The 24,223-nt window shown below is 42.3% G+C and overlaps 1 protein-coding gene across 3 annotated transcripts in view; it reads right to left on the bottom strand.

The window, feature by feature from the left end:
- Positions 1 to 24,223, bottom strand: part of ATXN7 (ataxin 7) — a 138,000-nt gene that overhangs the window by 87,044 nt on the left and 26,733 nt on the right. For 2 of the 3 annotated variants that reach the window (XM_059161416.1, XM_059161419.1), the window contains exons 2-4: positions 17,794 to 17,892; positions 3,197 to 3,520; positions 2,903 to 2,971 (exon numbers count right to left, since the gene is read on the bottom strand). In XM_059161416.1, the coding sequence (XP_059017399.1) occupies positions 2,903 to 2,971; positions 3,197 to 3,509 (382 nt within the window). In that variant the 5' untranslated portion in view covers positions 3,510 to 3,520; positions 17,794 to 17,892. Of the gene's footprint in view, positions 1 to 2,902; positions 2,972 to 3,196; positions 3,521 to 3,909; positions 4,018 to 17,793; positions 17,893 to 24,223 lie in introns of those variants that run through there. The other variant, XM_059161417.1, reaches the window with a different exon arrangement.

The following is a 24,223-nucleotide window of genomic DNA, read 5'->3' as shown; positions in this document are numbered from 1 at the left end:
AGTCATTTTCCATACGTTATCTAATTTAACATCCACTCCAACAACCCTGGGAAGCAGTTACCATCATCTCCTTTTACAAAAAGGGAAAGCTAGATTCTGAGAGGTAAAATAACAAATGCAAGGTTAAGCAACCTGCTCTCATACCCAGGTTTTTAACCCGTAGGTCCACAATCATGAACTGGATGAGAACTCAAGAAGTCCAAGGGCACCTGGGTGGCTCAGTTGGTTAAGCAGCTACCTTTGGCTCGGGTCTTGATCTCAGGGTCCTGGCATCGAGCCCCATATCAGGCTCCCAGCTCAGCTGAGAGCCTGCTTCTCCCTCTCCCTCTCTTCTCACTTCTTATGCTCTCTCTCTCTCACATAAATAAATACAATCTTCCAAAAAAAAAAAAAAGTCCGGTCCATAGTTCTAGACATCTTCCAACATGGAAGTTTTTGATTCTTAGCGCTTTGACAATATGATCAATTTATCTACATTTTCATCTCAATTTAACCTCCTTGTCAAGAGGAATTAGTACAGATTTAGTTCCATACACCTCTTCTTGGAAACAGATAATCCTACCCAAAGACAAAAGATAACTGGTCTAATAATTTTTGATAAATTTAAAATGTATTTTCACTTTTTTTTTTCCACTTTTTTTTTTTTTTTTTTTTTTTTTTAATTTGACAGAGAGAGAGAGCTCAGACCAGGAAAAGGACAGAGAGAGAAGCGGACTCCCCAGTGAGAAAGGAACCTGACATGGGGCTCGATACCAGGACCTTGGGATCATGATGTGAGCCGAAGGCAGTTGCTTAACCGACTGAGCTACCCAGGTGCCCCTGTATTTTCATTTCTTAAACAGTCTAACATGAGCTATTTGTTAGACAAACAGAGCCCACTGCGTGAGTGCTGAATGTTCTCATGCTTGAGTATTAAAATTGTCTCAGAAAATCCTTCAAGTCACAAATGAATCAAGAACTGACTGAATTAAAAACTTCAGTCTCTACTCAAAGCCGCCAGGCAGAATTTCAGCCATCCTGGTCCCTTCAGCATCCTGAATGGTTAGAGCACCTTTTAAAAAAACACCACCTTTAAAAATCACTCATCATTTAATAGGCCAGAAGCATACACAACCAAATCTATGATACTGTTTTGCCTTAAGAAGATAGTTGAGAGGTCTTAGATCCTCATGGTGAAAACCTGCTGATGAGTATGTCCCAGCAGAAAATAGTATGACAAAAATTGGGTTCAGGCCACTAAATTTGGTTGGGTCAGTCCAGACCAAGTTGCCCAGTAAAATACTAATAAACTTACTCATCCTCTATTGGGGAATTACCAATAATTAGCACACTGTTTTCACACAGATTTAGAAACTCTTTATGGGAAATGTATCCACACCCAAAGAATAAAAACTAAGAACAAGAGTGGGTCAGGTCCTCTAACACTCTACTCCAACTATTTCCTATGAGAGTTGCCACCTAGTGATTTTAATTTTTTAAGCTCAGGCGGACTGCCAACTCAACACTAAAACCGGACTAACAACTGATTTTTCCTATTGCAACATCGCCAGCAAGTCCTTTGCTTTCCCTCTCTTTCCTTCAAACTCAAACAGCGATTCTCATTTTCAAAATCAACTAATTTGCTCTATAATCTGTTCCAATTGGAAGCCCTCACAGAGCTGCCACTGGTATTACTCTTCCTCGCAGTGCCAAGAGGCCAACAAGAGGCCAGTTCAAAACACCAAAACAGCGAACGTGGAAAAAAAAAAAGGCTCTAAAAACAAGAAGTAAATATGGAGACAGTAACAATGGGCCAACTCTGGACTTTAAAACATTCAGCTTGCCGAAGTTCTACCAATTCTTGGGCTCTGGACATTATGCCAAAGTTAATGGCTACACGTGAGGAATGAAATTGCATTGGGGAATATAAACTCAGTATTTTGGATACCAAAACTCATGTAAGGCCTTGTCCTTACTACCACTAAAAGAGCAACTTAAATTGAACCTAAAGTCGACTGGCCTCCAGAAATCCCTTTGGACCGCAGTGTGCCCAGGCACAGGCATTAGATAGCAAAGTTGACTATTTAAATAAAAATAAATCTGAAAAAAAGTCTGACGATTTCTAGATACCAGAGCTTCCATTTAGAAACATACCTTTAGCTACAAGTATTTCCCTAAGTATCAAACAGTTTTATTAAAAACTGACTATAATCAGACTCTGGTTTCACTAACTACGGACACTAAAGGCTTGTTTCACCAAATAAAATTCTGGACTTTTTCCTGCCCTGATCTTGGCAGCTCACACACACATACACACATACACCCCTCTAGCCAACTGCTCCTCAAGCAGCTCTCACACTCACACTCACATACACACACACACCCTCTGGCTAACTGCTCTTCAGTTGTAATGATCCTTCTGAGGCATCCAAAACTTTGTAGCTTAAATCCCATAGAAATAAAATAAGGAGCGTTATCTTTTCTCAAGTTTGAAATCAATTCTGATTGCCAGCAGAAAATTTCTGGTAGCAAAATGTCCTTTCCAAAGCCTCCTAAAGCATGCGTGGAAATGCTTTCAAGGCGAAAAATTTCTTTCTTCACTTGTGTCTCTTGGGAAGAGGGTCAGACCATAAGGATTTGGGTTAAATTCACTGCTGGTCCCCAAACCTTATCACTGAGCAATGCACCTCATGCTGTACCAAGTTAGGCCTAGAAGTGAAGGGTTCCGGGACGCTCCCCGTTACAGGAAGCCCCGCAAACCAGATTTTCCAAACGTTCGGCTCTCCCCCTTCTTCCTCCTCAGACAGCAGAATCCTCACTGGGATAAGGAGTGGGTAAGGTGGGATAAAGTCTCCCACCCTGGCGAAGCCCGCTAGAAACTTCCTCAGGGCTTGCAGAAACTCCAATGGGAGGTTGGACTCACCTTCGCGACAGAGCCCCATGACTTCGCGGTTTTTCCCAAACTCCTTGAAACTTTCGTCCAATTCCGTCCCTAGGAGATACACACACACAGGAGGAGGGGAGAGGCAGATCAGTGGCCGGGAGTGTGACGCATGCTGACGCACGCACGGAATAGGTGCGGGCACCTCCGCGTACCCCAACCGAGCGATAGCATCTCTGACCCCCGAGGGGGCGGGTCACAGGGTGGGGGGAGGGGAAAAGGGTCAGAAGATGGGGGACTAAGGGACTTGGGGAAGAGGAGGGCGTGGACACTCACCGTCCTTCCCAGGAAGTTTGGAAGCCTCGACCCACAGATTCCACGACTGTCCCAGCATCGCTTCTGGACTGGGCAGGGGCCTGCGCTCCCCGACGGTCGCCATTGCGGCAGCGGTCGAGGTGGAGGCGGCGCCGGGGCCGCCGTCCTCCGGCCGGAGGCGCCGCGGCGGCGGCGGCGGCTGCCGCTGGGGCTGCGGAGGCTGCTGCTGCTGCTGTTGCTGCTGCTGCCGGGCGGCCGCCGCCACCGCTCCGCCCGCTGCCGCCGCCGCTCGGCGCGGCTCCCCCCTGACGTCATCCACGGCCCGCTCCGACATTCTTTCCGCTCCTACAATGTAACAAAAAAGGGGGAAAAGAGTCGCGCGGGGGCCGCTTTTAAGGAGGCGCGGGGGAGTTCCGGCGGCGTGCGCGGCCCGCAGGCCGGGTGGGGCGCGCTGACAGCGCCCCCCGGCCGCCCAGCCCTCCCAACCCGCCTCCTCCTGGGCCACCCCCCGCCCCGGGCGCAAAGTCCGTGGCCCGGGCTCGCTTTCGCTTTCGACTCCCGCGGCCCCTCGGGGGAGGGGACGAGCCGGCGGCGGCCCGCCACCACGGCGCAGAGTCCCTTGCCTGCCTCTGCCGCCGAGACCCGCACGGAGGCCGGCGCCCGGGGCTGCTCCCTCCACGGCTGCCCGCGGCTGGGAGGCCCGAAGACGCACCCCCAACCCTCGGGCTGCCCACCCTGAGGCCGCTCGCATCCCCGGGCCGGGCCCGGCGGCCCCGCTCCTTCCTTCCGTCCGCGCGTCCGTCCGAGCGGCGGCGCCCGACCGGCTCCCTTAAGCAGAGGCGCCTCCCGCCGCCTCCTCCCCCTCGCCGGTCCCTCCCTCTCAGCTCGCTCCGGCGAAGTTTGCACGTCAAGCCCCCGGAGTGGAGCCAGGGCGAAGTCGGAAACGCAGCCACCTATGGAGAAGCGAGCCGGCCGGCGGGCCCCGAAACACCATCGAGTGTTGTCGCCGTCCGGCCCTCCCGCCAGGGGCTTTGGAGCAGGGGCGCAGGGGTTGGTGCAGGGAGCGCTTCGCTCTCAGTTCGCAGGCGGCCGCGCAGCTGTCAAAAAGCATGAATGGCAAGCCGCCGCCTAATATGTAGGAAACCACGGGCCGGCAAGGAAATGCGGCCCAGGTGCCATCCCAGGTGTCAGCCCGAAGGCTGGTGTTCGCCCGATGCCCACCACTAGAGGTCACGGCGTGCGCCCGGAGAACTTGAACTTCTCATTTAGCAAAGAGACCATAAAATTAGTGTAAGATGAAGAGAGAGAGACGGAAGCGAATCCGTGTACATGTTTTGGAAGCACTATCCGAAATTTTTCTATTTCCCCTTCCACTGCCCCTAGAACTGGGGCCCCACGAGTGGGGGGGCGGATCTTGCCATTTTAAAAACGGACTCATTTTTTTTTTAATATTTTATTTATTTGACACACAGAAAGAAATCACAAGTAGGCAGAGAGGCAGGCAGAGAGAGGGGAGAAAGCAGGTTCCCTGTGGAGCAGAGAGCCCGACGTGGGGCTCGATCCCAGGACCCTGGGATCATGACCTGAGCCGAAGGCAGAGGCTTTAACCCACTGAGCCACCCAGGCGCCCCCGGACTCATTTTTAATTCGAGTTGTTGGTCCCTCCCTTTTCATGGTTGCCTTTGCTTGGGAGGACGGGAACCCAGGGCTTGGAGAATATACAGCATTCCTAGAAAATGTGTCTAGAAGATAGTGTTTGTCAGGTTTTGTACACTAAATTAAGCAATAGCCCACAAAATTTAGCACCCCTCCCCAACACAAAGGATGCAAAGCTTTTGCTTAAGTGATAGGTATAGATAGCAAAATAAAAGTCTACTTAATAAACTACAGCAAGGGAAGTACTTGAAACAGTAGTAGACCACACCAGGCACCTTTGAGTGCTCTGTTGTTTCAAACTGATGGGAGAATCTGAAGCCTGAGACAGAACAAGGATTTTGATCATGTTTCACATGGCAATAATATCAGAACTCCTAGGCAGATGTGTCATAGTTGTTTGCTTACAGGTGCTTTCTCCAGGTGGGAAGGCAGAAGCTTTCATGTTTTTTATTTTGAATATCTGCTGTGACAGAGGTGGCCAACTTCTCTGCTACAGAAACAAAGTCCAACTTACAGAAACAAAAATAAGAGCAAAAATTAAGAAGGAAATGTTCCTGCAACCTAAATTTAATTCAGGGCTCCTAGAGAGTTTCAGCTGAAATTTTACAAGCTTTAAAAATACACACATACACATATACACTTACACATGCATTTTTTATTTTATAAAGATTTAGAAATAACGGTGTAAAATTTTCCTGGACTGCATGCAAAAGTAAGTTCCAAAAAGTGAAATTATGCATGCTTTCTGTCATTATCTAAGAAGTAGTAAATACAGGGGCCGGTTAGTTAAGTGTCTGACTCTTGATTTTGGCTCAGGTCATGATCTCAGGGTAGTGAGATTAAACCCCTCTCGGGCTCTGTGCTCAGTGTGGAGTCTATTTAAGATTCTCTCTCTCCCGCTCCCTCTGCTTCTCCCCCAATCACACACCCTCTAAATAAATAAATAAATAACATCTTTTTTTTTTTTTTAATTACCATTAAAAAAAAAAAAAAAAAACAACCAAAAATGGTGGAAATTATTGGAAGGATAAAAAATAATTTCTAAGGCTTTAATTTCCTGTATAAGTTACCAGTGAGAAAAATGCATGGGCAAAACATGTAATTAACCCTGTTAGTATCAAGGGTTCCTACTTCTTAATATGGGCCCTCAAAACTGGAAAAGGAAGTTCTCATTGCACTTTCAACTTTTCATTCATTCCAAATCACATTACAGAATCACATAAAAATGTCCAATTTCTGTTTTCCTAGATTAAAGTACACAGTTTATTAATTGCTCTGAATTCTTTAGTTCAATATTTAAGATAAATGAAAATTTGAATTTTAATGTCATTTGGACCTGCCATTTAAAAAAAAAATTAAAAAAGCCTAGGGCCACCCAGCTATACAGATACGAAAGGGAGCTGGCCTTTTGAGTATAGCCCTTCTGATCTCTGAGAGAGCAGTGTGAGAACAAAAATAAGGGGAAGAATGGCAAACATGAAGTACAGACTGACTTCCCCAAGACGTGTCTTGGTTTTCCTCTTTTTACATGTGAAATCCTTCAAGATTCACTAATACAACCTTTAACCAATGGGCTCAACATAGCACTTTATCATACTTCGCCTTCTGTTCTTATTGTTGCTCAATATCTCTTTTTTTTCTTCACAGTTTTTGAGTGGTTTAATAAAGAAAACACAATGCTTTAAGTGAAAAATACTAAGTATCCTCCTAGCGCTATGATAGTTATTATGAGAAACTGTGACTAATAACAACTATGAATACTGAGTACCCGCTAGGAGCCAAGCACTGCCCAAGGTACCTTACTGCATTATTGCAACTGATATTCAAAACTGTATAAGGTAGAAGCTGTATTTCTTGCAACTTACAAATAAGGACAACGAAGAAGGGCTCTGGAAGCCAGGTGCTATGAATTTTTCCTGGGTCCACATACTGGCTCTTCTACTTACAAACTGTCATTGGAGCAAATGACCTAACCTGACTTGTCTGAACTTCAGCCTCCTAATATGTAAAATAGAGATAAAGCCAGGATTCTTCTGAGGGAAAGATCCATAGAAAGCACTTGGTACAAAGCTTAAAACAAAATAAACCCTATCATAAGGGTCTAATATCAAACTAAGCAACCCAGATCAATTCTCATCTATGAAATTTATTTGAATTTAAAGTTGAAGATGTGGGTACCAAAAGAATAACAGGCAACTCTGGGCACCTGCCCACCAATGCTATTCTGCTACATACAGCCAATGCATCTTATTACACTCTCTTCACCCATAAGTACATCCTAAATCCTCCCAGACTCTGATATCCATAGTTGGTCTGTGTTTCCCAATAGTTCAACTGAGTCACTGACAAAAGTCAAAACTGGTATCTGACAAAGTACAGTGTTCTGATATGCAAATTTGGGCAACATTTCCAAACTACTCCTTATAAATAAGGCATGGGTCTATAAAGAAAAGTACAGCAGACACTCAAATTTTACCTACCAGGCCATAATAAAAAAACCCGATGACTTCTTACCTAAATACCCCTCCTCCATACCCAAATATTTAAAATGAAAATTACCAATACAATTTGTATTCATTTAATGTAATTATTTTAATACAGTAGCATCCTTTGTATGCTATCAATCCGTGTTCCTGCCAGTGTATTGGTGATGTCTTACAGCTCTGAGGATCTTCACTACCCATCCATACAGACAAATGATATGTTTCATAAGGTCTGAGTAATGAGGACTCAATTTTTCAAACACTTCCTGATTGCCTAACATACCTGGCGCTCAGACCGACACAAGGTAAACACAACACAGTGATTTTGTTGAGGACCTCATAAGAATAAGAAGTAGGGGAAAAAATTTAATTAATCAAAATGCTCTTATGCAAAAGGCTGTCACCACCAATTAGACTGTACGTGGCTTAAGAACTAGGCCGTCAGACGTGAAATGCTGCCAAATTCTGGGCATTTCATCCCTTCCAGAGATGCATTTAAAATATGGCCTTACTTCACCATCCAAATTTAGGGATGTTCCCAGTAGGTGCCAAGGGTAACAAGGTCTCTCTTTACAAAAAGTATTCTTTGCACAGCAGATTCACTTGTAAAATGCTTTGTTCAAAGGCCAAAGGCATCACTAAGTGGAAAAAATAAAAGTTGATCTTTTTCAGTCTTTAAATTCGGTTTAATGTAAAATGGCTGAAACTGTCCAAAAACTTCTAAGATGTAAGACCCCACCACACAACCAGCCATTTTATTTGGAAAGTGAAACAACACAAAACAAAACAAAAAAAATCCCCACAGGTCCCACTACAACATTTTAATAAACTTGAAAACCAGTAACTACAGTATATTTATCTGTGCAAATTACAGGATTGGTAACAGAGATTCTCCATTATCAACCCCAAAGAATTGCAGTTATTTGAGTAACAAGAAACTCAGATCCCCTGAATTAGGAATGTGTTGGTTTTGGTTTCTTTATTTCTCCTAAAATTGGCTGAGCCTTTATTCATATCCTCTCTCCTTCGTCTGACCACACCTCTCTCTCTCTTCCTTTCTTCTCCAGAGCCAGGGCTTTGCTCTCTTCCCCATGTGGGGCTGGCAGGCAAGGACCCTTTAACCATGCTCCCTCTAGTGAAATACTTGCAGCCTGTCATGCATACCTCTACTCCAGCAGGGGGAGAACAGTGGAAGGAGGAAATTGAATTCAGCTCAGTAGCTGGCACTGCTCACAACCAAAGGCAAAATTAGAAATAATAAGGATAGCTGCAGAGGTGGAAACTTAAGGATGATGGGTAGTTACCTTTTTAAAGATTTAACCTCTACGCATATTCATTCTATAAGCTGTGCCAGGTGCCAAGAGATCCAAAATTTTGAGTTCTAAGTTTGCTTTCTTAATCACAAGTGTAAGCTACAGGCGAATTCTCCCAAAGAAACATTCACCAGTAATAGCAAACTGAAGGAAGAGAAAATTTAAAAATACAAAATAATAGGAGCACCTGGGTGGCTTAGTCAGGTTAAAGCATCTGCTGTCAGGTTAAGCGTCTCCCTTCAGCTCAGATCACTGGGATCTTGGGATGAAGCCCTGCCGGGCTATGCTTCGGACTCCCTGTTAGGAGGGAAGTCAGCTTCTCCCTCTCCCTCTGCAGCCCCCCTGCTTGTGCGCTCTCTCTATCTCTCTCTCACTCTCTCCCAAATAAATAAAATCTTAAAAATAAAAAAATACAAAATACAAATAGTAAGTTTTAACTTTAAATTGAATAAAGACTAAGTGTTCTAGGGACTTAATATTGGCCCATAATTTTAAACTACTGACAAACTTGATTTAAAATCTTCACTTAAAGCCTTTAAGTAGCTAAAAAAGAGAGAGAGAAAGAATAGAAAAATGTTATGGGAAAAAATGGAGAAGTCAGACTAGCATTTAGCTATAAAAAGAAGCTGACTATATAAAGTTCTAGTGCACTGCCTTGGATGCAATAAAATGCAAAGATTAAACACATTGTTAAAAATAATTTCCAAAATCTTTCTACTGATACAGGTTTTACTGACATGACTGTAAATATCACAACCTATGGACCCAGCAGTTAAGAACATGAGTTCTAAAGCTGGTCTGCCCAGGCCGAATCCTTGTGCTACCATATGTGGTGTAATTCTGGGGAAACCATTTAACCTCTCTGTACCTGTTTCCTCATCTATAAAATTAGTAAAACAAGAGTATCTACTTTATGAGGAGAATCAGGAAACCTCACAGTACAAAAGCACCCCGTATGTGTTAGCTATTTTTATTAACACCATGTCTGTCACACAGAAAATCCCAATTTTAATGGAACCATGCTACTGTGTCAGGTCAGTCTTACAGAATGAAGAATGGTTTTAGTTATGTCAGTCCTCACTCTACCAGTTGTCGGGACTCCCCACTGACCACTGAAGTCAGTAAAAGCTTCTCACCTAGCACTACAGGCCCTCATAAGTTGGATCCATTTCACCACAACCACAGTGCTCCCTCCGGCAGGTACTCTACAGTCCTGCCAAAATAACCAATCTATAGCTTCAAACATGCTCCGCACTCCAGAGCCCTGGCACCCAGGCTTTGTTCATAAAGATCACTCTACTTATCATATTTTGTGTCTGTTGGTTTAAATCCTACTTGCTCAACCAAGGACCTCCTCAAATACCGCTTCTTTAATAAAATCTTCCCCGATTCCTCACACTTAAGCACAAGAGAACTCATCTCCACCTCTAAATCATGGGATTTCATGGATTGAGGTTAAGAATTCATGCTCGAGGGACGCCTGGGTGGCTCAGTAGATTAAGCTGTTGACTTCGGCTCAGCTCATGATCCCAGGGTCCTGGGATCAAGTCCCACATTGGGCTTCTTGCTCAGTGGGGAGACTGCTTCTCTCTCTGCTTCTGTCTGCCACTCTGCCTGCTTGTGCGGTCTCTCTCTCTCTGACAAGTAAATAAATAAAATCTTTAAAAAAAAGATTTTATTTATTTATTTGATAGACAGAGATCACAAGTAGGCAGAGAGGCAGGCAGAGAGAAGAGGAAGCAGGCTCCCTGCTAACAGAGAGCCCGACTTGGGACTCGATCACAGGACCCTGGGATCATGACCCCAGCAGAAGGCAGAGGCTTTAACCCACTGAGCCACCCAGGTGTCCCTAAATAAATAAAATCTTAAAAAAAAAAAAAAAGTTCATGCTCAAAATCAAGGTGGCAAAGAGATATATGCTTAGTCTTCCCAGGGTTAAACGTTTGCATTCCCAACATAAGGGTGTTACTGGGAGTTTAGAATGTACCTACCCACGAACCTGGGATGTGCGGTGGCCAGTTCCCACAGTTAGTCAGCAAAATGCTTTAAGGCTGAACTCTAGGACTAACAGTGCAGGTGCGTCAGTGCAAAGGGAAGGAACAACACATCTTCTTCCTTCTTTCCTCAGCAAAGTTCTAGCTCTGAGCAAAGTCCTAGATTCCACAAATTCAACCCCCCTGACTTTTCCCCATTCTTTGTGATCCTGTAGCCATCTGGGTTTGTACTGCTTCCCAAAGGACAGACTGTTCCACAAAGGCTTTCATCCCCTGTCCACCACCAAAATAAAACCTTCCTTTTCTTAGCAAACATAGATGGCATGCAGATTTAACTATTTTTCATTAAACATGTGAATGAATGAATACTGTTTTCTGTCTTCAACCCCTAATCCTAACACATATTCTCTCATACAGAAGGGAGACCTTAACCCCAAAGACTTTATAGATGTGGTGGTCCCTAAACCTGTCTTCCTAGAAACACACCATTACTGCATCCCCATGGCCATTCTGATTTTAAATGCTACAATCTATGAAAGAAGGCAAAGTTTCTGACATTTTAACCTCTTTAACCTTTTATGGATCAATGTAAAAATCTTGAGGACTCTTCTCCACCTTCTACCACAATCTCCTCCCCACCAAACTGCTCCAAGTAAAGGAACTTCAGCAGAGGCAGAACAGAACTGAAACAAAATTGCTACTGTTGAGTCTACCATTGCTACTTTCCAGAACCTCTTGCCTCTCTCCACTTCAGAAAACAGGTATTTTCACAAAGCATTAGGATTTTTCCAAATAGTTTCTGTGGGGGAGTGGCAGCAGAGGACAGCAATCATATGTAAGTGGTTAGTAAGCTAGAATCTGACTTAGCAGGTAACTTCTTAAAAACAGAGCCAAATAGATAAATGGGATTTCACCAAAACCATCAAACCTTTGGGCTTCAAAGGACACCTTCAGGAAAATAAAAAGACAACCCACAGGGAGAAAATTTTTGCAAACTGTGTATTCTAATGAGAGACTTGTATCTGGAACGTATAAAGAATTCTTATAATCCACAAACAGGGGGAGGCAAATAACCTAATTTTTAAAACTGGCAAAGGATTTCAATAGACGTTTGTCCAAAAAGATAACACAAATAACCAACAGCAAAGGAAAAGATATCCAATATCATTTTTCATTTCAGAAATACATACATGGGTGAAATAGGAAGCTCAGTGAGTTAAGCATCTGCCTTCGGCACAGGTCATGATCCTAGAGTCCTGGATCAAGCCCTACTTCAGGCTCCCTGCTCAGAGAGGAGCTTGCTTCTCCCTCTCCCCCTACCTGCTTTTCCCCTGCTTGTGCACATGCTCCCTCTCTCTGTCATATGAATAAAATCTTTAAAAAAAAAGAGAAATCCATATAAAATCCACAAGAGTTACTGATTCCCACCCACTAGGTTGTCTATTATCAAAACAAAACAGAAAATAATAAGTCTTGGCAAAGATGTAGAAAAATTGGAATTCTTGTATATTGCTGGTAGGAATGTAAAATGATACAACCCCTGTGGAAAAGTCTGGCAGTCCTTCCAAATGTTAAACACAGATTTGCAATAAGATCCTATAATTCTACTTCTAGATATATACTCAAAAGATTTGAAAGCAAGGACTCAAACACAGATTTGTACACCAATATTCATAACAGCATTACTTACAACTAAAAGGTAGAAGCAATCTAAGTGTCCATCAACTGATGGAGGAATAAAATTGTGCATATCCATACAATGGACTATTATTCAGCCACTAAAAGGAGTAAAGTACTAATACATGCTACGACATAGATAAGCCTGAAAAACAAGCTAAGGAAAAGAAGCCTGACACAAAAGGCCACATATTATATGATTTCATTTCTATAAATTATCCAGAATAAGCAAATCTCTACACACAGAAAACAAACAGGTGGCTTTCAGGCCCGAGGGGAGGGGAAAATGAGGAGTTACTACTTGATGCAAATAGGGTCCTCCTTTGGGAGTAATGAAAATGTTTAGACCTATATGGAGGGGACAGTTATACAACACCATGAATACATTAAAGATTATTAAATTGATAAATCTGTGGTATTTGAATTATATTTCAATTTTTTTTTAAGCCAACATTAAACTTGGAAAATTTCACACAGAATTCCAGATTGACTTCTGAAAAATCTCTATGATCTCACACCATTGGCCACAAGGTCCCTCAGGACAAACATCAGTGGGAGTGAGACATGTCCTGGAGTCTATCTCTGCCACTGCCTAACTCTGGACCTTAACAGGACAGGCTTTGTCTCTGCCTCAGTTAGCTTTTCTATAAAAGGAGGACCATAACAATATCTATACCTCATCTATGCAGTATCATAACAGTATTCTACCTTATCAACTTGTTACAAGGAGTCAACTATGTAATATGCTTAGAATAGCACTTGTCGCATAGTAAGTACTCATTAAGTGTTAGCTAATTTTATATTTTATACTTTATAATCCTCATCCTCTTTGTAATGGAGGTAAATCGCATTTGCTTTTCATTTTTTGTTTGTTTTTACAAATGAAAGTATAGCATATAATGTAGCAGTCCCAAAGAAAGAAGTAGAAAGACAGCCAAGGTAAAATTTTTTAAAAGCAAATTGCAAGGGGACACCTGGGTGGCTCAGTGGGTTAGGCCTCTACCTTAGGCTCAGGTCATGGTCCCACCGTCCTGGGATCAAGACCCGCATCAGGCTCTCTGCTCGGCGGGGAGCCTGCTTCCTTCTCTCTCTGCCTGCCTCTCTGCCTACTTGTGATCTCTGCCAAATAAATAAATAAAATCTTAAAAAAAAAAAAAAGCAACTTGCAAAGTACTTGCATAATACATGCCTATTTTTGTGAAACAGTAATAATGATGAGGATGACAAGTCTATGCATAGGAAACAGTCTAGATAATTCTGGACTTATGGAAAACTGGAAGTGAAAGAATATAATTAAAGGGACTTTTATTAACATACATATTTATATAATGTTGCAATTCTTCCAGCTTTATTGGAATATAAGTGAAATATAACATTATGAAAGTTGAAGATGTGCAAATTTTGATACACCTACTGAAAATGATTACCACAGTAAGGTTAAATGACACATCCCATCTCCTCATATAGTTACTTAAATTTTTTTTTAACAACCTTTTCTAAAACCAGGAACTATAATATGGGTTTTTTTTTTTTTTTAGGAGAACCCCTAAATTCATTTTGTTTGAAGCCTTTGTATGATTGTCACAAAATCTTACCAAGTAAATAGCAGTTATCACAGATTGGTAAGACCAGAAGCCATTTACTTTGCTTTGAAACACAGAAGCGGGGATTCCCAAAACACCAACCTCTCTTTAGTCCCATTCTTTCTCATGGAATACATGCTGTTATACTTTACAGCCTCCAGCAGAAGAGATTCTAGCAGGCAACACCTTTCAGTACCTGGCCCAACATCCTTTTTCCAGCTTTACCATCCATCAGTCCCCCTTACAAAGATTCCACTTGAGCTACACAGAACCTAAAATACACATCTCTCAAATGTTTTTCTGTATGCCATTCTTCCCCCCCCCCCCGCCCGACTGAGGTAAAATTCACATAACATAAAATTCACAATTCTAACCACTTTAAAGTATACTACGTGGTATTTAGTACATACACAGCATGCTACAACCATCATCACTATGTGGTTCCAGAACATTTTTACAACCCCAAAAGGAAAGCCTGTACCCATTAAGCAGTCAATCCCCATCTCCTATCCCTCCCCAACATCTGTTTTGTCTCAATAGATTTGCCTATATTAGATATTTCACATAATTAAAACCACACAATATGGGGCCTTTTGTGTCTGGTGTCTTTTCAGTTAGCATAATGTTTTCAAGGTTCATCCATGTTGGAGCACATATCTGTAATTTATTCCTCTTTACGGCTAAATAATATCCCATTGTGCAGAGGTACCACAATTTATCTGTTCATCAGTGACGGGCATTAGGGCTTGTAGCTACCTTTTGGCTATTTCTGCATGCCATTACCTTTCCCTTCCTTCACTTTCACCTCCTAAACAAAGTCAAGCTTTCATGTGAGTTTCAAATTAACTCTTACCCTCCCCAGTTTAGCCTGTCCCAAAGTTCTCAACCTCTGAATTCCTTCTCCACTTCCATAGGTGAGGGAGCAAACTGTCACCAGATGGCAGAATCCCAAAGGCTTATTTAGGTTTACTCAAACTGTTTTTCTTAAATTAGTTGCTAACATTAAAAAACTCAGGGAAAATAACTAAAGTTGAGTTCAGGTCCCTTAAAAATCTGCCTGGCTGATTCCAATAACCATAGCTGACCTGGTTTTTACCCTTGCCCCTTACAGCCTATCTCAATATAGCTGCCACAGCACTTCTATTAAAAAAGTCACAGTGGTGCCTGGGTGGCTCTGTCAGTTGAGCGTCTGCCTTGGGCTCAGGTCATGATCCTCAGGAGGTCTGGGTCCTGGGATTGAGCCCCACATCCAGCTCCTTGTTTTCCTCTTCCTTTGCCTGCCACACCCTGTAAGCATGTGTGTGCTCTACCTCTCTGTCAAATAAACAAACAAAATCTTAAAAAAGAAAGAAAGAAAGAAAGAAAGAAAGAAGAAAGAAAAAACAGAAGTCAGATCAAGTCATTCTTCTACTCAAAATCTTCCAGTGGCATCCCACTCCTCCCAGAATAAAAGGGCCGAGGGATGGCCTTTTAAGGCTGTACTCGCTGGTCTTGTACCTATCTGATCTTATTTCCTACCATTCTCTTGCCTGCTCAAGCAGCTCTGACTCTCACCTTTCTCAGAAGGCTCAGGCAGACTCCTGCTTTAGGCCTTTGCATGTAACAACGTTCGCTCCTTCATCTTTAATGCACAGATCTCACCTTCTCAAAAAACCTACCCTGACCACCCTTATTTAACGCTAAAACTCCCCTCATCAGCACACATGATTCTCATTATCCTGACCTGCTTTTTCTAGCCAATTCTCATCATCTAGTATAATGTATTTACTTACTAGATTTTCTATGATCTGTTTCTTTCCATGAAAAAGTAGGTGGCACAATGGCAGGGACTTTTGTCCCTCTGCTTTGCTAATTAATCCCCAATGCCCAGAGAGCACAGCATGACATAGGTAGGCACTCAAACATTTACTGAATGGGTACTGAGCCTATAATCAGTTGGCATGAAAAGGGGCTGCCCTTCAGACTGGTCATAAATTTGACAGTTTCTCACAGTGCTACCTGGCCCATTTCAGTACTCTACCTGTCTGGACTTGAGTTCGTCACACTTCTTGCAGACTTGAGTTTGTTATGCTTCCTCCTTTCCTTCCCCTTGTCATTGACCTTCTGGTATCAAATTAATCTTTCTGTCTGAACACTATTCAAAAAAGAATAAGTCATGGGGCGCCTGGGTGGCTCAGTGGGTTAAGCCTCTGCCTTCGGCTCAGATCATGATCTCAGGGTCCTGGGATCAAGTCCCGCATCGGGTTCTCTGCTTGGCAGGGAACTGCTTCCTCCTCTCTCTCTCTCTCTCTGCCTGCCACTCTGCCCACTTGTGATCTCTGTCAAATAAATAAACAAAATCTTAAAAAAAAAAAAAAAAGTCATAACTGTAACCTGTGAAAACCACCTCCTATTCTCTTTTCCTCTTCAAGGACAATCTCTCTGCTCACAGTTGTAGAAGCTCAGTTGAACAACTACAGACTAAAGAGCTCCTTTAGCATTTCTGTCAAATGTGTTTTCTCTCTACCTCCCTACCTCCCCTCTACCACCACCCTCACCCCCCCTCCCTGACCACTGTTGCTCACCACCATCTAAGAAACCACTGGTGCTTTCCAGATATTCCACAATGAATGCCATCCTTTGTGATGACTTTGATGATCCCTGAAGGATACCTCTGAAATGCTGGCCTTTCAGCTTTAGGTCAGAAAATTTTAGGTGCCCCTTTTGAGGGCAGAGACTTCAGAGCCATCCTGTCACATGCTCCAAGCACCTAAACAGAACTGCTACATTCTCCCTGAAGCTCCTGTTTCTGTTTGTAAAGTTATCTTTGAGGATGAGTTATTCATGTTGTTCAAAATGTTTCCATCTTTGCTACAGTTGCTTCAGCCTAACTGAAGCACTGCATTTGTTGCCTAAATACACAAGTTGATCAATTTCAGAAGCTGAATGGCCTTTGGTCCTCCCTGTTTGGCTCATGCTCAGTTTTATCCCTCAGTGACTCATCTTACATTGCATCTTAAGCTCTAGCTCCCTCATTCCTCTCAGGAGTAGATAGGAAAATGGATTTTTTGTTTTAATAAAAATTCCTCCAGGACTTTTTCCTCTTTTTCATAGTATGTGAAACTTACCACCCTCCTCCCCTAATATTAAATGCACAAAGGCAAATACGTAGTGAGAAACTCAATTAATAGTGACTGTTATTGGGGTGCCTGGGTTGCTCAGTGGGTTAAGCCTCTGCTTTTGGCTGAGGTCATGATCTCAGGGTCCTGGGATTGAGCCCCGCATCGGGCTCTCTGCTCAACGGGGAGCTTGCTTCCCCCTCTCTCTCTGCCTGCCTCTCTGCCTACTTGTGATCTCTGTCAAATAAATAAAATAAAATCTTTAAAAAGAAAATAGTGACTATTATTTTTGTAGTGATCTGGGACTGCCCATGAGCACACAGCGCCTGGCAGTCTAGGCAAAGGCTCTGGGCCCAGAGCGTGTGTCTGAAGAACTCCTGCTTCTTTTAAAATTCGCTTAGGATCTTCCCTGCTCTGAGCAGCTGGGTCAACATTGTTTGAAGAGAGAAGAAAACAGGAGTGAGGGAAAGTGGAACTGAACAGAAACATAAGAGCACATCTTTGAACCAATTCCTAGGAAAAGGTGGAGAGAGATGGACAGTGGGAGATGGTCCTATCTCCGAAGTCTTCCTACAGTGTTAATAAGTTGGGGATGGTCATTTAGCACACTTTTTCTTTTGATACACAGCAAATAATACTGTACTCTTAAATTCAGTGTCATTTCCTATTACAAGATCATATTCAGGGTTATACTGGAGATCTTACTCAGATACCCTGAGTTTTAAAAATTATCATCCTTTGGTAGAAATCTAACTCTGTTATAATCAGAAGCATTGCATTTATTCGGCTGTGCTATGTTGGGACAGCCAGTTACCTTTTCTTTGGAGGGCAGGCCAAAAATTCTGATTGATTCACCAGTGGATCTTCATCTGCTGTGATTGTGGAAGCTCTTTCTTCTTAATTCTGTTTAGATCTACAAAAAGAGAAAAGGAAAAAAAGGATGAAACAATGGATAAAGCTAGTCAGGAATCTATAATCTGATTTGCTGCCAGATGTTCTGAAATTATTATAACTCTCTTGAAATGTCGAAGTGTTAAAATTAGAGGCACTTTACCAATTTTCTAACAAATGCAATTCTTTTTTTTTTTCTTTTTACAGTGAATTTAACTGGCTATATTTACAATAACCTAAGAACAAATGACTATTCAATGTGTACATAGAGGCAGCCTCCTGGGGCTTAAAATCATTGTGTGTAATTTGCCACTAATGACTTTTCACTTAATTTTTGAAATGGTTATTCAGAGAGCCTGCTCCTATGAAACCTGTCAGTATCACAAATTTAAAACACACACTGAATGAGATTATTATTTGGAGAGCTCACTCAGTCCTTTATTATTCAGCAATTCAGAAAAGTAATTCATAACACTACAAATAGAAAACAAAAACTCAATTAAGCCATCCTCCTAAAAAGCACAAGGGAATTATGTGTTCCACCATGCACATATTTCCATAGATATGCGTACATATATATTGCAAGTAGAATGTGGTTACTATTAAAATTAACTCGGAGAAGAGCACTGAGTTAAGAAGTCAAGGGACTGGAGGTTAACAAACCAGAGTTAGAAATTAAGCCAGTTTTCAAGTCAGACAGGCAGCACAAGAGAAAACAGCAAATACAGGTAATGACACAGCTTCAAAGCAGATGCTCTCAGGGTGTAAAGCATAAGGCAAGCTGATTTCATATGAAAAATTCACTATTAACATACTTCTCTTCCTATAATCCTCAAAAGCTATATACCAAGGCTAGATGGCAAGAAGATTGTTTTGCTTAACTTCCACTCTAAGAGAGTAAGCCAAAATTTTCTATGGTCTGAGAAAAAGTCAGGAGCTGAAATTCTATACCATGTTTTGAACATTTATTCATAATTATCTATACTGGCTCTTTAAGTTATCCTGGGCCGTATCCTTTCCCTCTTCCTTTTAAAAACAGTTTCAGTTTCATCCATCCACAAAATGTTATTCAGATGTAAGCATTCATAATCATCCCTCCAATTGTTATAAGCCAGTTGTTTGTCTTCCTTGGATTTCTAATTCCTTCCTAGTCTCCTATCTTTTAGAATTTTTCTCTTATTTCCATTTTAGTGTTCTTTTTCTGCCTTATTTCCAATAAAAGCCACTATCTTGCTTAACATGTCTGTCCTGAGCCAAAATTCATTTCTCTGCATCTTAAATACTTTACAGCTATGCAAAATCACTCAAAGGAAGCTACAAATTACCAGGATAGAGACAGCCAATAAAGATGTTATGTTAGAGATAACCATTCGGCCCACTGACAGTGATTCCTTCAGAGTAGACTAGAGGTGGAACAACACTGGCATCAGATTAAACTCTGTGCTTGCTAGCATGAATTCACTGGGTCAAGCTTTTTTTCCATTTTCCATCAGGATACTCCAGCCATATCCCCAAAGTACCCAAGGAAGTCATCAGATTTTGGGTGCCATGAAATCGTCCCCAAGACAGCATTTACCTTTAAAAGAATTCACCATTTACTAGCCTGCATGCCTCAAAAATGCTTTAAAGGAAATTCTATTCTTAGAGGAAAAAAGGTAGTGGCAGTTACTAAAAATAAGCATTTAAAAATAGCAAGTTCTCTTAGAACAGGGGGCAGAAAGGCAATTACCCTATGTTTGTATATGTTCTTTTTTATCTTCACAAGAACATTGTACTCAAAAGAGCTCTTGTTATGGTCCCCATTTTACTAGAAAGGAAACAAACTGAGAGAGATCATAATTTGCTCAAGATTGCCCAATAAATAAATGGTTTGGAATTGGAACTAGAGGGAGGCTTTTGATGTTATTTAGCTCCCTTGTATACCAAACTGCCTAAACAGTGACTTAATTTTGTTTTGCAAAGACAAAGATATATTGTTTAAAAGGTAGACTGTAAAGCATTTTCTAAGAATAGGAAAAACTGGACAGATTTTATTCATTTACCAGCTAAAATGTAACAAACGTTCAATAAATATAATTTTTAATAAGATAGTTTTTAAAAGACAGGCAGTGAGAGATGGGAGAGAAGGAAATAAAAAAGATACAGGAATGCCTGAGTAGCTCAGGCAGTTAAGCATCTGACTCTTGGTTTGGCTCAGGTCATGATCTTGGGGTCCTGGGATCAAGCAGAGCTTACATCGGGCTATGCACTCAACAGGGGAATCTGCTTGAGATTCTCTCTCTCTAAGTAGGTAAATCTTAAAAAAAGAAAAAGAAAAAAAATTATAACTTGAATTTCTCCAAAGTTCTGAGAGAAGCATACATTTATTTATTTTGGGGGGGGGGGGTAGGCAAGATTGTAGAAGATGCCCTTCTTCTCTAGAGGAGCTGCCTAGCCCATGGTGATCCTTTTTCCTAAGTACTATGTAATTCTCAACTCTCTGCCACATGATATTTGTATTATGTGATCCCAAACTCCTCCTCTGCTTTGGCGAAAGGACACATGACCCAAACTGAGATATTCCATTTGGTCTCCTTGGAATTAGAATTTGGAATGAAGAGGTTCTGCTCTGGGCTCGACTGTAAGCTACTCCCATGTATTCTCAGTCTATAAGAAAAAGTCGGTAAGCAAAGAGAAAAAACATGCTGCTCAGAGAGAATCCAACCTAGGAGGCCACGAAATCCCAGAAGAGAGAAAGAGAAGAAGTTTCTGTTGTTGGGGGGAAGGTAGGGCTGTTCTTGGACTTTCCTGTCCCAGGTACAGTCCTCCAGAGGCCCAAAGCATTTCCTTCCCCAAGGGTTTAAGAATCCCACAGACCTGTAAAGTAGATGGCTCCTCTCTTCTCAGCTTAAATGTTAATTGATTCTTGATAAGTGCAACAAAAATTACCTTGCTCAAGACAGTGAAAACTTTTGTTTTAAGAAGGGCAGATGTCACCAGAATTTGTTGTAAAAAGAGGTTCTGTGAAATGCTCAAGGGTTCAGAAAAATTCTCTCATCTTTAAATAGAGAAAAGCCCACACTGTTAGGTGAGCAATGTTATATCAACCTTTATGGGGAAAAGGACTTATTTTCTAGGAGAACATTTTTATGTAGTTTTAAGACTCTGAGAGCCTCACTGTAATTATTTATTATACAGTCGAGTCTGTCAAAATTAAACAAAAATGCAATAACCATGATTGTGGAAAGAAAACCAGGCTAAACTGAGTCAGTCTTGTATTGAAGCATACCAATACGAACTTTCTTTTTATTTCTTTTTTTTTTTTTTTTTAAGATTTTATTTATTTATTTGACAGAGAGAGATCACAAGTAGGCAGAGAGGCAGGCAGAGAGAGAGAGGAGGAGGAAGCAGACTCCCTGCTGAGCAGAGAGCCCGATGCGGGACCCAATCCCAGGACCCTGAGATCATGACCTGAGCCGAAGGCAGCGGCCTAAGCCACTGAGCCACCCAGGCGCCCTCTTTTTATTTCTTAAACCTTCTTAAAATCTAGAAGCTTGAACACCTAGGTACCTACCTAGGTGCTTGGAGAGGGCATGAAAGGGAAGAGAACAGGGTAGAGAGGGCCCTGCAAGGAGGGCAAGACAAGTTCTAACCGGATCCTCTATCTTCCAAGTTGGAGCTGAGGGAAGGCTGGCTCCAATGTGCCCATTCTATGCATGGAAAGACTGATTAGAAACAGAGGTTTGCCCCCTGTATTTATTCAGTAAAAACATGCAGAGTGTGTGCTCCATGCAAGGTTCCGTGCATGGCACCAGAGCTGACCATGTATTCAGCTGCGCAGCTTGGCCCTGGGGTTACACATCTTTCTCTCCACTCTCTGATGCCCACTGCAAACAGGTCCACAGGCCTAAAACAGTTCACTTTATGGTCTATGTTACTTTAGTGACCTTAGGAGAAAAAAGGAATCTATTGCTAACATATAAAAGGTGGGAAATCTCACCTAAAATTCCAAATTTCCTTTTTCTCTTGGAAAGTTAAAAAAAAAAAAAATGTGGCCAGAGGTGGAGCGGGGGGGAGGGGGGCAGCTCTCCTGTCACGGGTTACCCCTTGTCCCTCACTGGGCATGTTCTTTTCAAAGTTCCCACCTGGCTGCATTACTTGTTTTCCTTATCCACCTATCTCCTGTGTGTCACCTTTAGCCCATGTGATAATCGTCAGGCTCTTCTCCCACATGAAACACCACAGACCAAACATTTTAAAAACAGATTACGTATCACCTGTAATGCTCCAAAAATATGAAGTAATGCAGCCCTGAGTTTACTCATTTTCTTCATTGCTTTCACCCTGACAAGCTTTCTCCCTGGTAAAGCAAATTTAAGAATAAAATGCTACGTTCCACACAACTGGACTTTTCAGTGGTGCGTCTGGGCATCCACCTCTTCAAAGATCAGCTGGAGTTCTCCCACCTCCTGAACTACAGGGTCTAGTCTCAGGGTCACTCCGTTGAACACCAAATGAGAGTATGAAAATGTAACTGCTGAACAGGGAGCTGAAATGACTTCCAGTAAGGACTCCAATAGCTCTGGCCCAGGTTTCCAGAATACATTTTAGTCCCCACAGTTGGTCATAGAGCTTGCTTGACCCTCCGCAAAACTGCGCCTAAGGAGCCTCCACCTTCTGACAGTGCCTGGCACCAGACCATTTCCATAAAAACTCAGCCAGTTCTTTCTTAGGAAAGATTTCAGCGTAGCCATCCCTCACTTCCCTTGACATTTTCGGTCATATGACTCTTCTATCTCAAGCTTTATCTCTCCCAGACTTCACTGAGGGTAACCAGGCTCTCCCTCCGTTTAGCTGAGGGGTAAGCCATTTGCCCATCAAGTGTGACTACAGTACACTATTTCATCATTAGGTTGAAGGAAAAGCAAAAATATAATAAAAATGTCAATAATTTATGCAAAATACTTGCTCAAGTCAGTAGATTTGCAAGTCAATTACAAAAGCACAGGACAGTAACAGTGGCTGACATTCACTAAGCACTTACTATGTGCCTAGTTTCAACACACAGTAAACCCTTTACGTGTATTCTCTAAACTTAATCCTCCCAGTTCTATAACATAGGTACTTTTACTATCCTTGCTGAAACTTGTGAGATGAGGCCCAGAAGGGGTAGAACTGTGGCAGCTGCATACGAAGGTAGAGCTGAAACCCATTCCTTCTACTGCTACCCTGCACAGCAATCCCTACCTCTGTTCCTCCATACCTGCTCTTCCTACCACCCTGAACTACTTCCTTCCTACCTTCCCAGTAACTCACATCCAGCCTCCAAAACAAACTCAGATAAACCTCTTCAGATCATCACACCTACATCCCTAAGTGGGCTTCTTTGAGGCCAGGTCTGCAACATTTCCTCTCTGCATCCCCAGGGCCTGATATTCTAAGTGTTAATAAATGCCTGCTCAATAGAACTGAATTCAATGGAACCACAGGCTCTGACAGCTACTCAACCACTCAAAATAACGCAGGCCTGGGGTGGGATGTTCCTGCCTTGCTAAGAACTTGCAATTACGCCTGAGTAATAGGGAGCTGTTCTGGCACCTACCCTCACTCTTCCCAGCCAAATCCACCTATCGAAAAAGGGGAAGGAGGGATAAAAAGTCAAGTCCCTGACTCCTGCTGTCCTCTTGATAGGGGAATTAAAAGTCTGTGGTGTTGACAGGGAAGAGGGGAGCCTGGGAGGGACGGAAAGAGTTTCTCCCCCAATATTCTGCCAAGGGGACATTAATTTCCTATTACTGGAGTAGAATTATAGAATTCTAAAATCCACATACTCAATCAAATCATTCTTTGCTACTCTAACACAGTCCTTCAGGAAAGATGTCAAATAAATGAACAGCCAGCAAGTATTTCCCTCTGGAGGCGTACTTATCAACAGTACCAATAGCAGGTACAACTTCGACTGTTTACTCTGGGCCAGCCCCTGTGCTAAGTACTTTACATGCACTGTCCTGTTTAACGTTCACCACACCTCTATGAAGAACGTTTAGAAGTGAGGAAATGGAGGTCTAAAGTAGTAAAATGGCTTGCCTAAGGTCACTACCAAATAAACGGCTCACAGTAGAGACAGTTGCTAGTGCATTAAATATGTAATTGTTATTGATAATGCTTGCAGGGTTTGGGAGCTTTCTGGAGTTTTTTTGTTTTTTAATTCTTCTACCCTTGTCTTTAAGTAAGGCCACCTAAATAAAGGTAGTCTGGGCAACCTACAACTCTTAGTGGCTTCTCTAAAAGATCCAGGAAAAGTCCTGCCTCTTTAATAAGCCTTTCTAAATATTATTTGTGATAAAGATTGCCAATGCCAACCTATACTACAT

The sequence above is a fragment of the Mustela lutreola genome, chromosome 2 (genome assembly GCF_030435805.1).
Source record: "Mustela lutreola isolate mMusLut2 chromosome 2, mMusLut2.pri, whole genome shotgun sequence".
In the NCBI taxonomy this organism is placed as follows: domain Eukaryota; kingdom Metazoa; phylum Chordata; class Mammalia; order Carnivora; family Mustelidae; genus Mustela; species Mustela lutreola.
The sequence above is the reverse complement of the archived record's forward strand: the minus strand, read 5'-3'. Positions and strand labels throughout refer to the sequence as shown.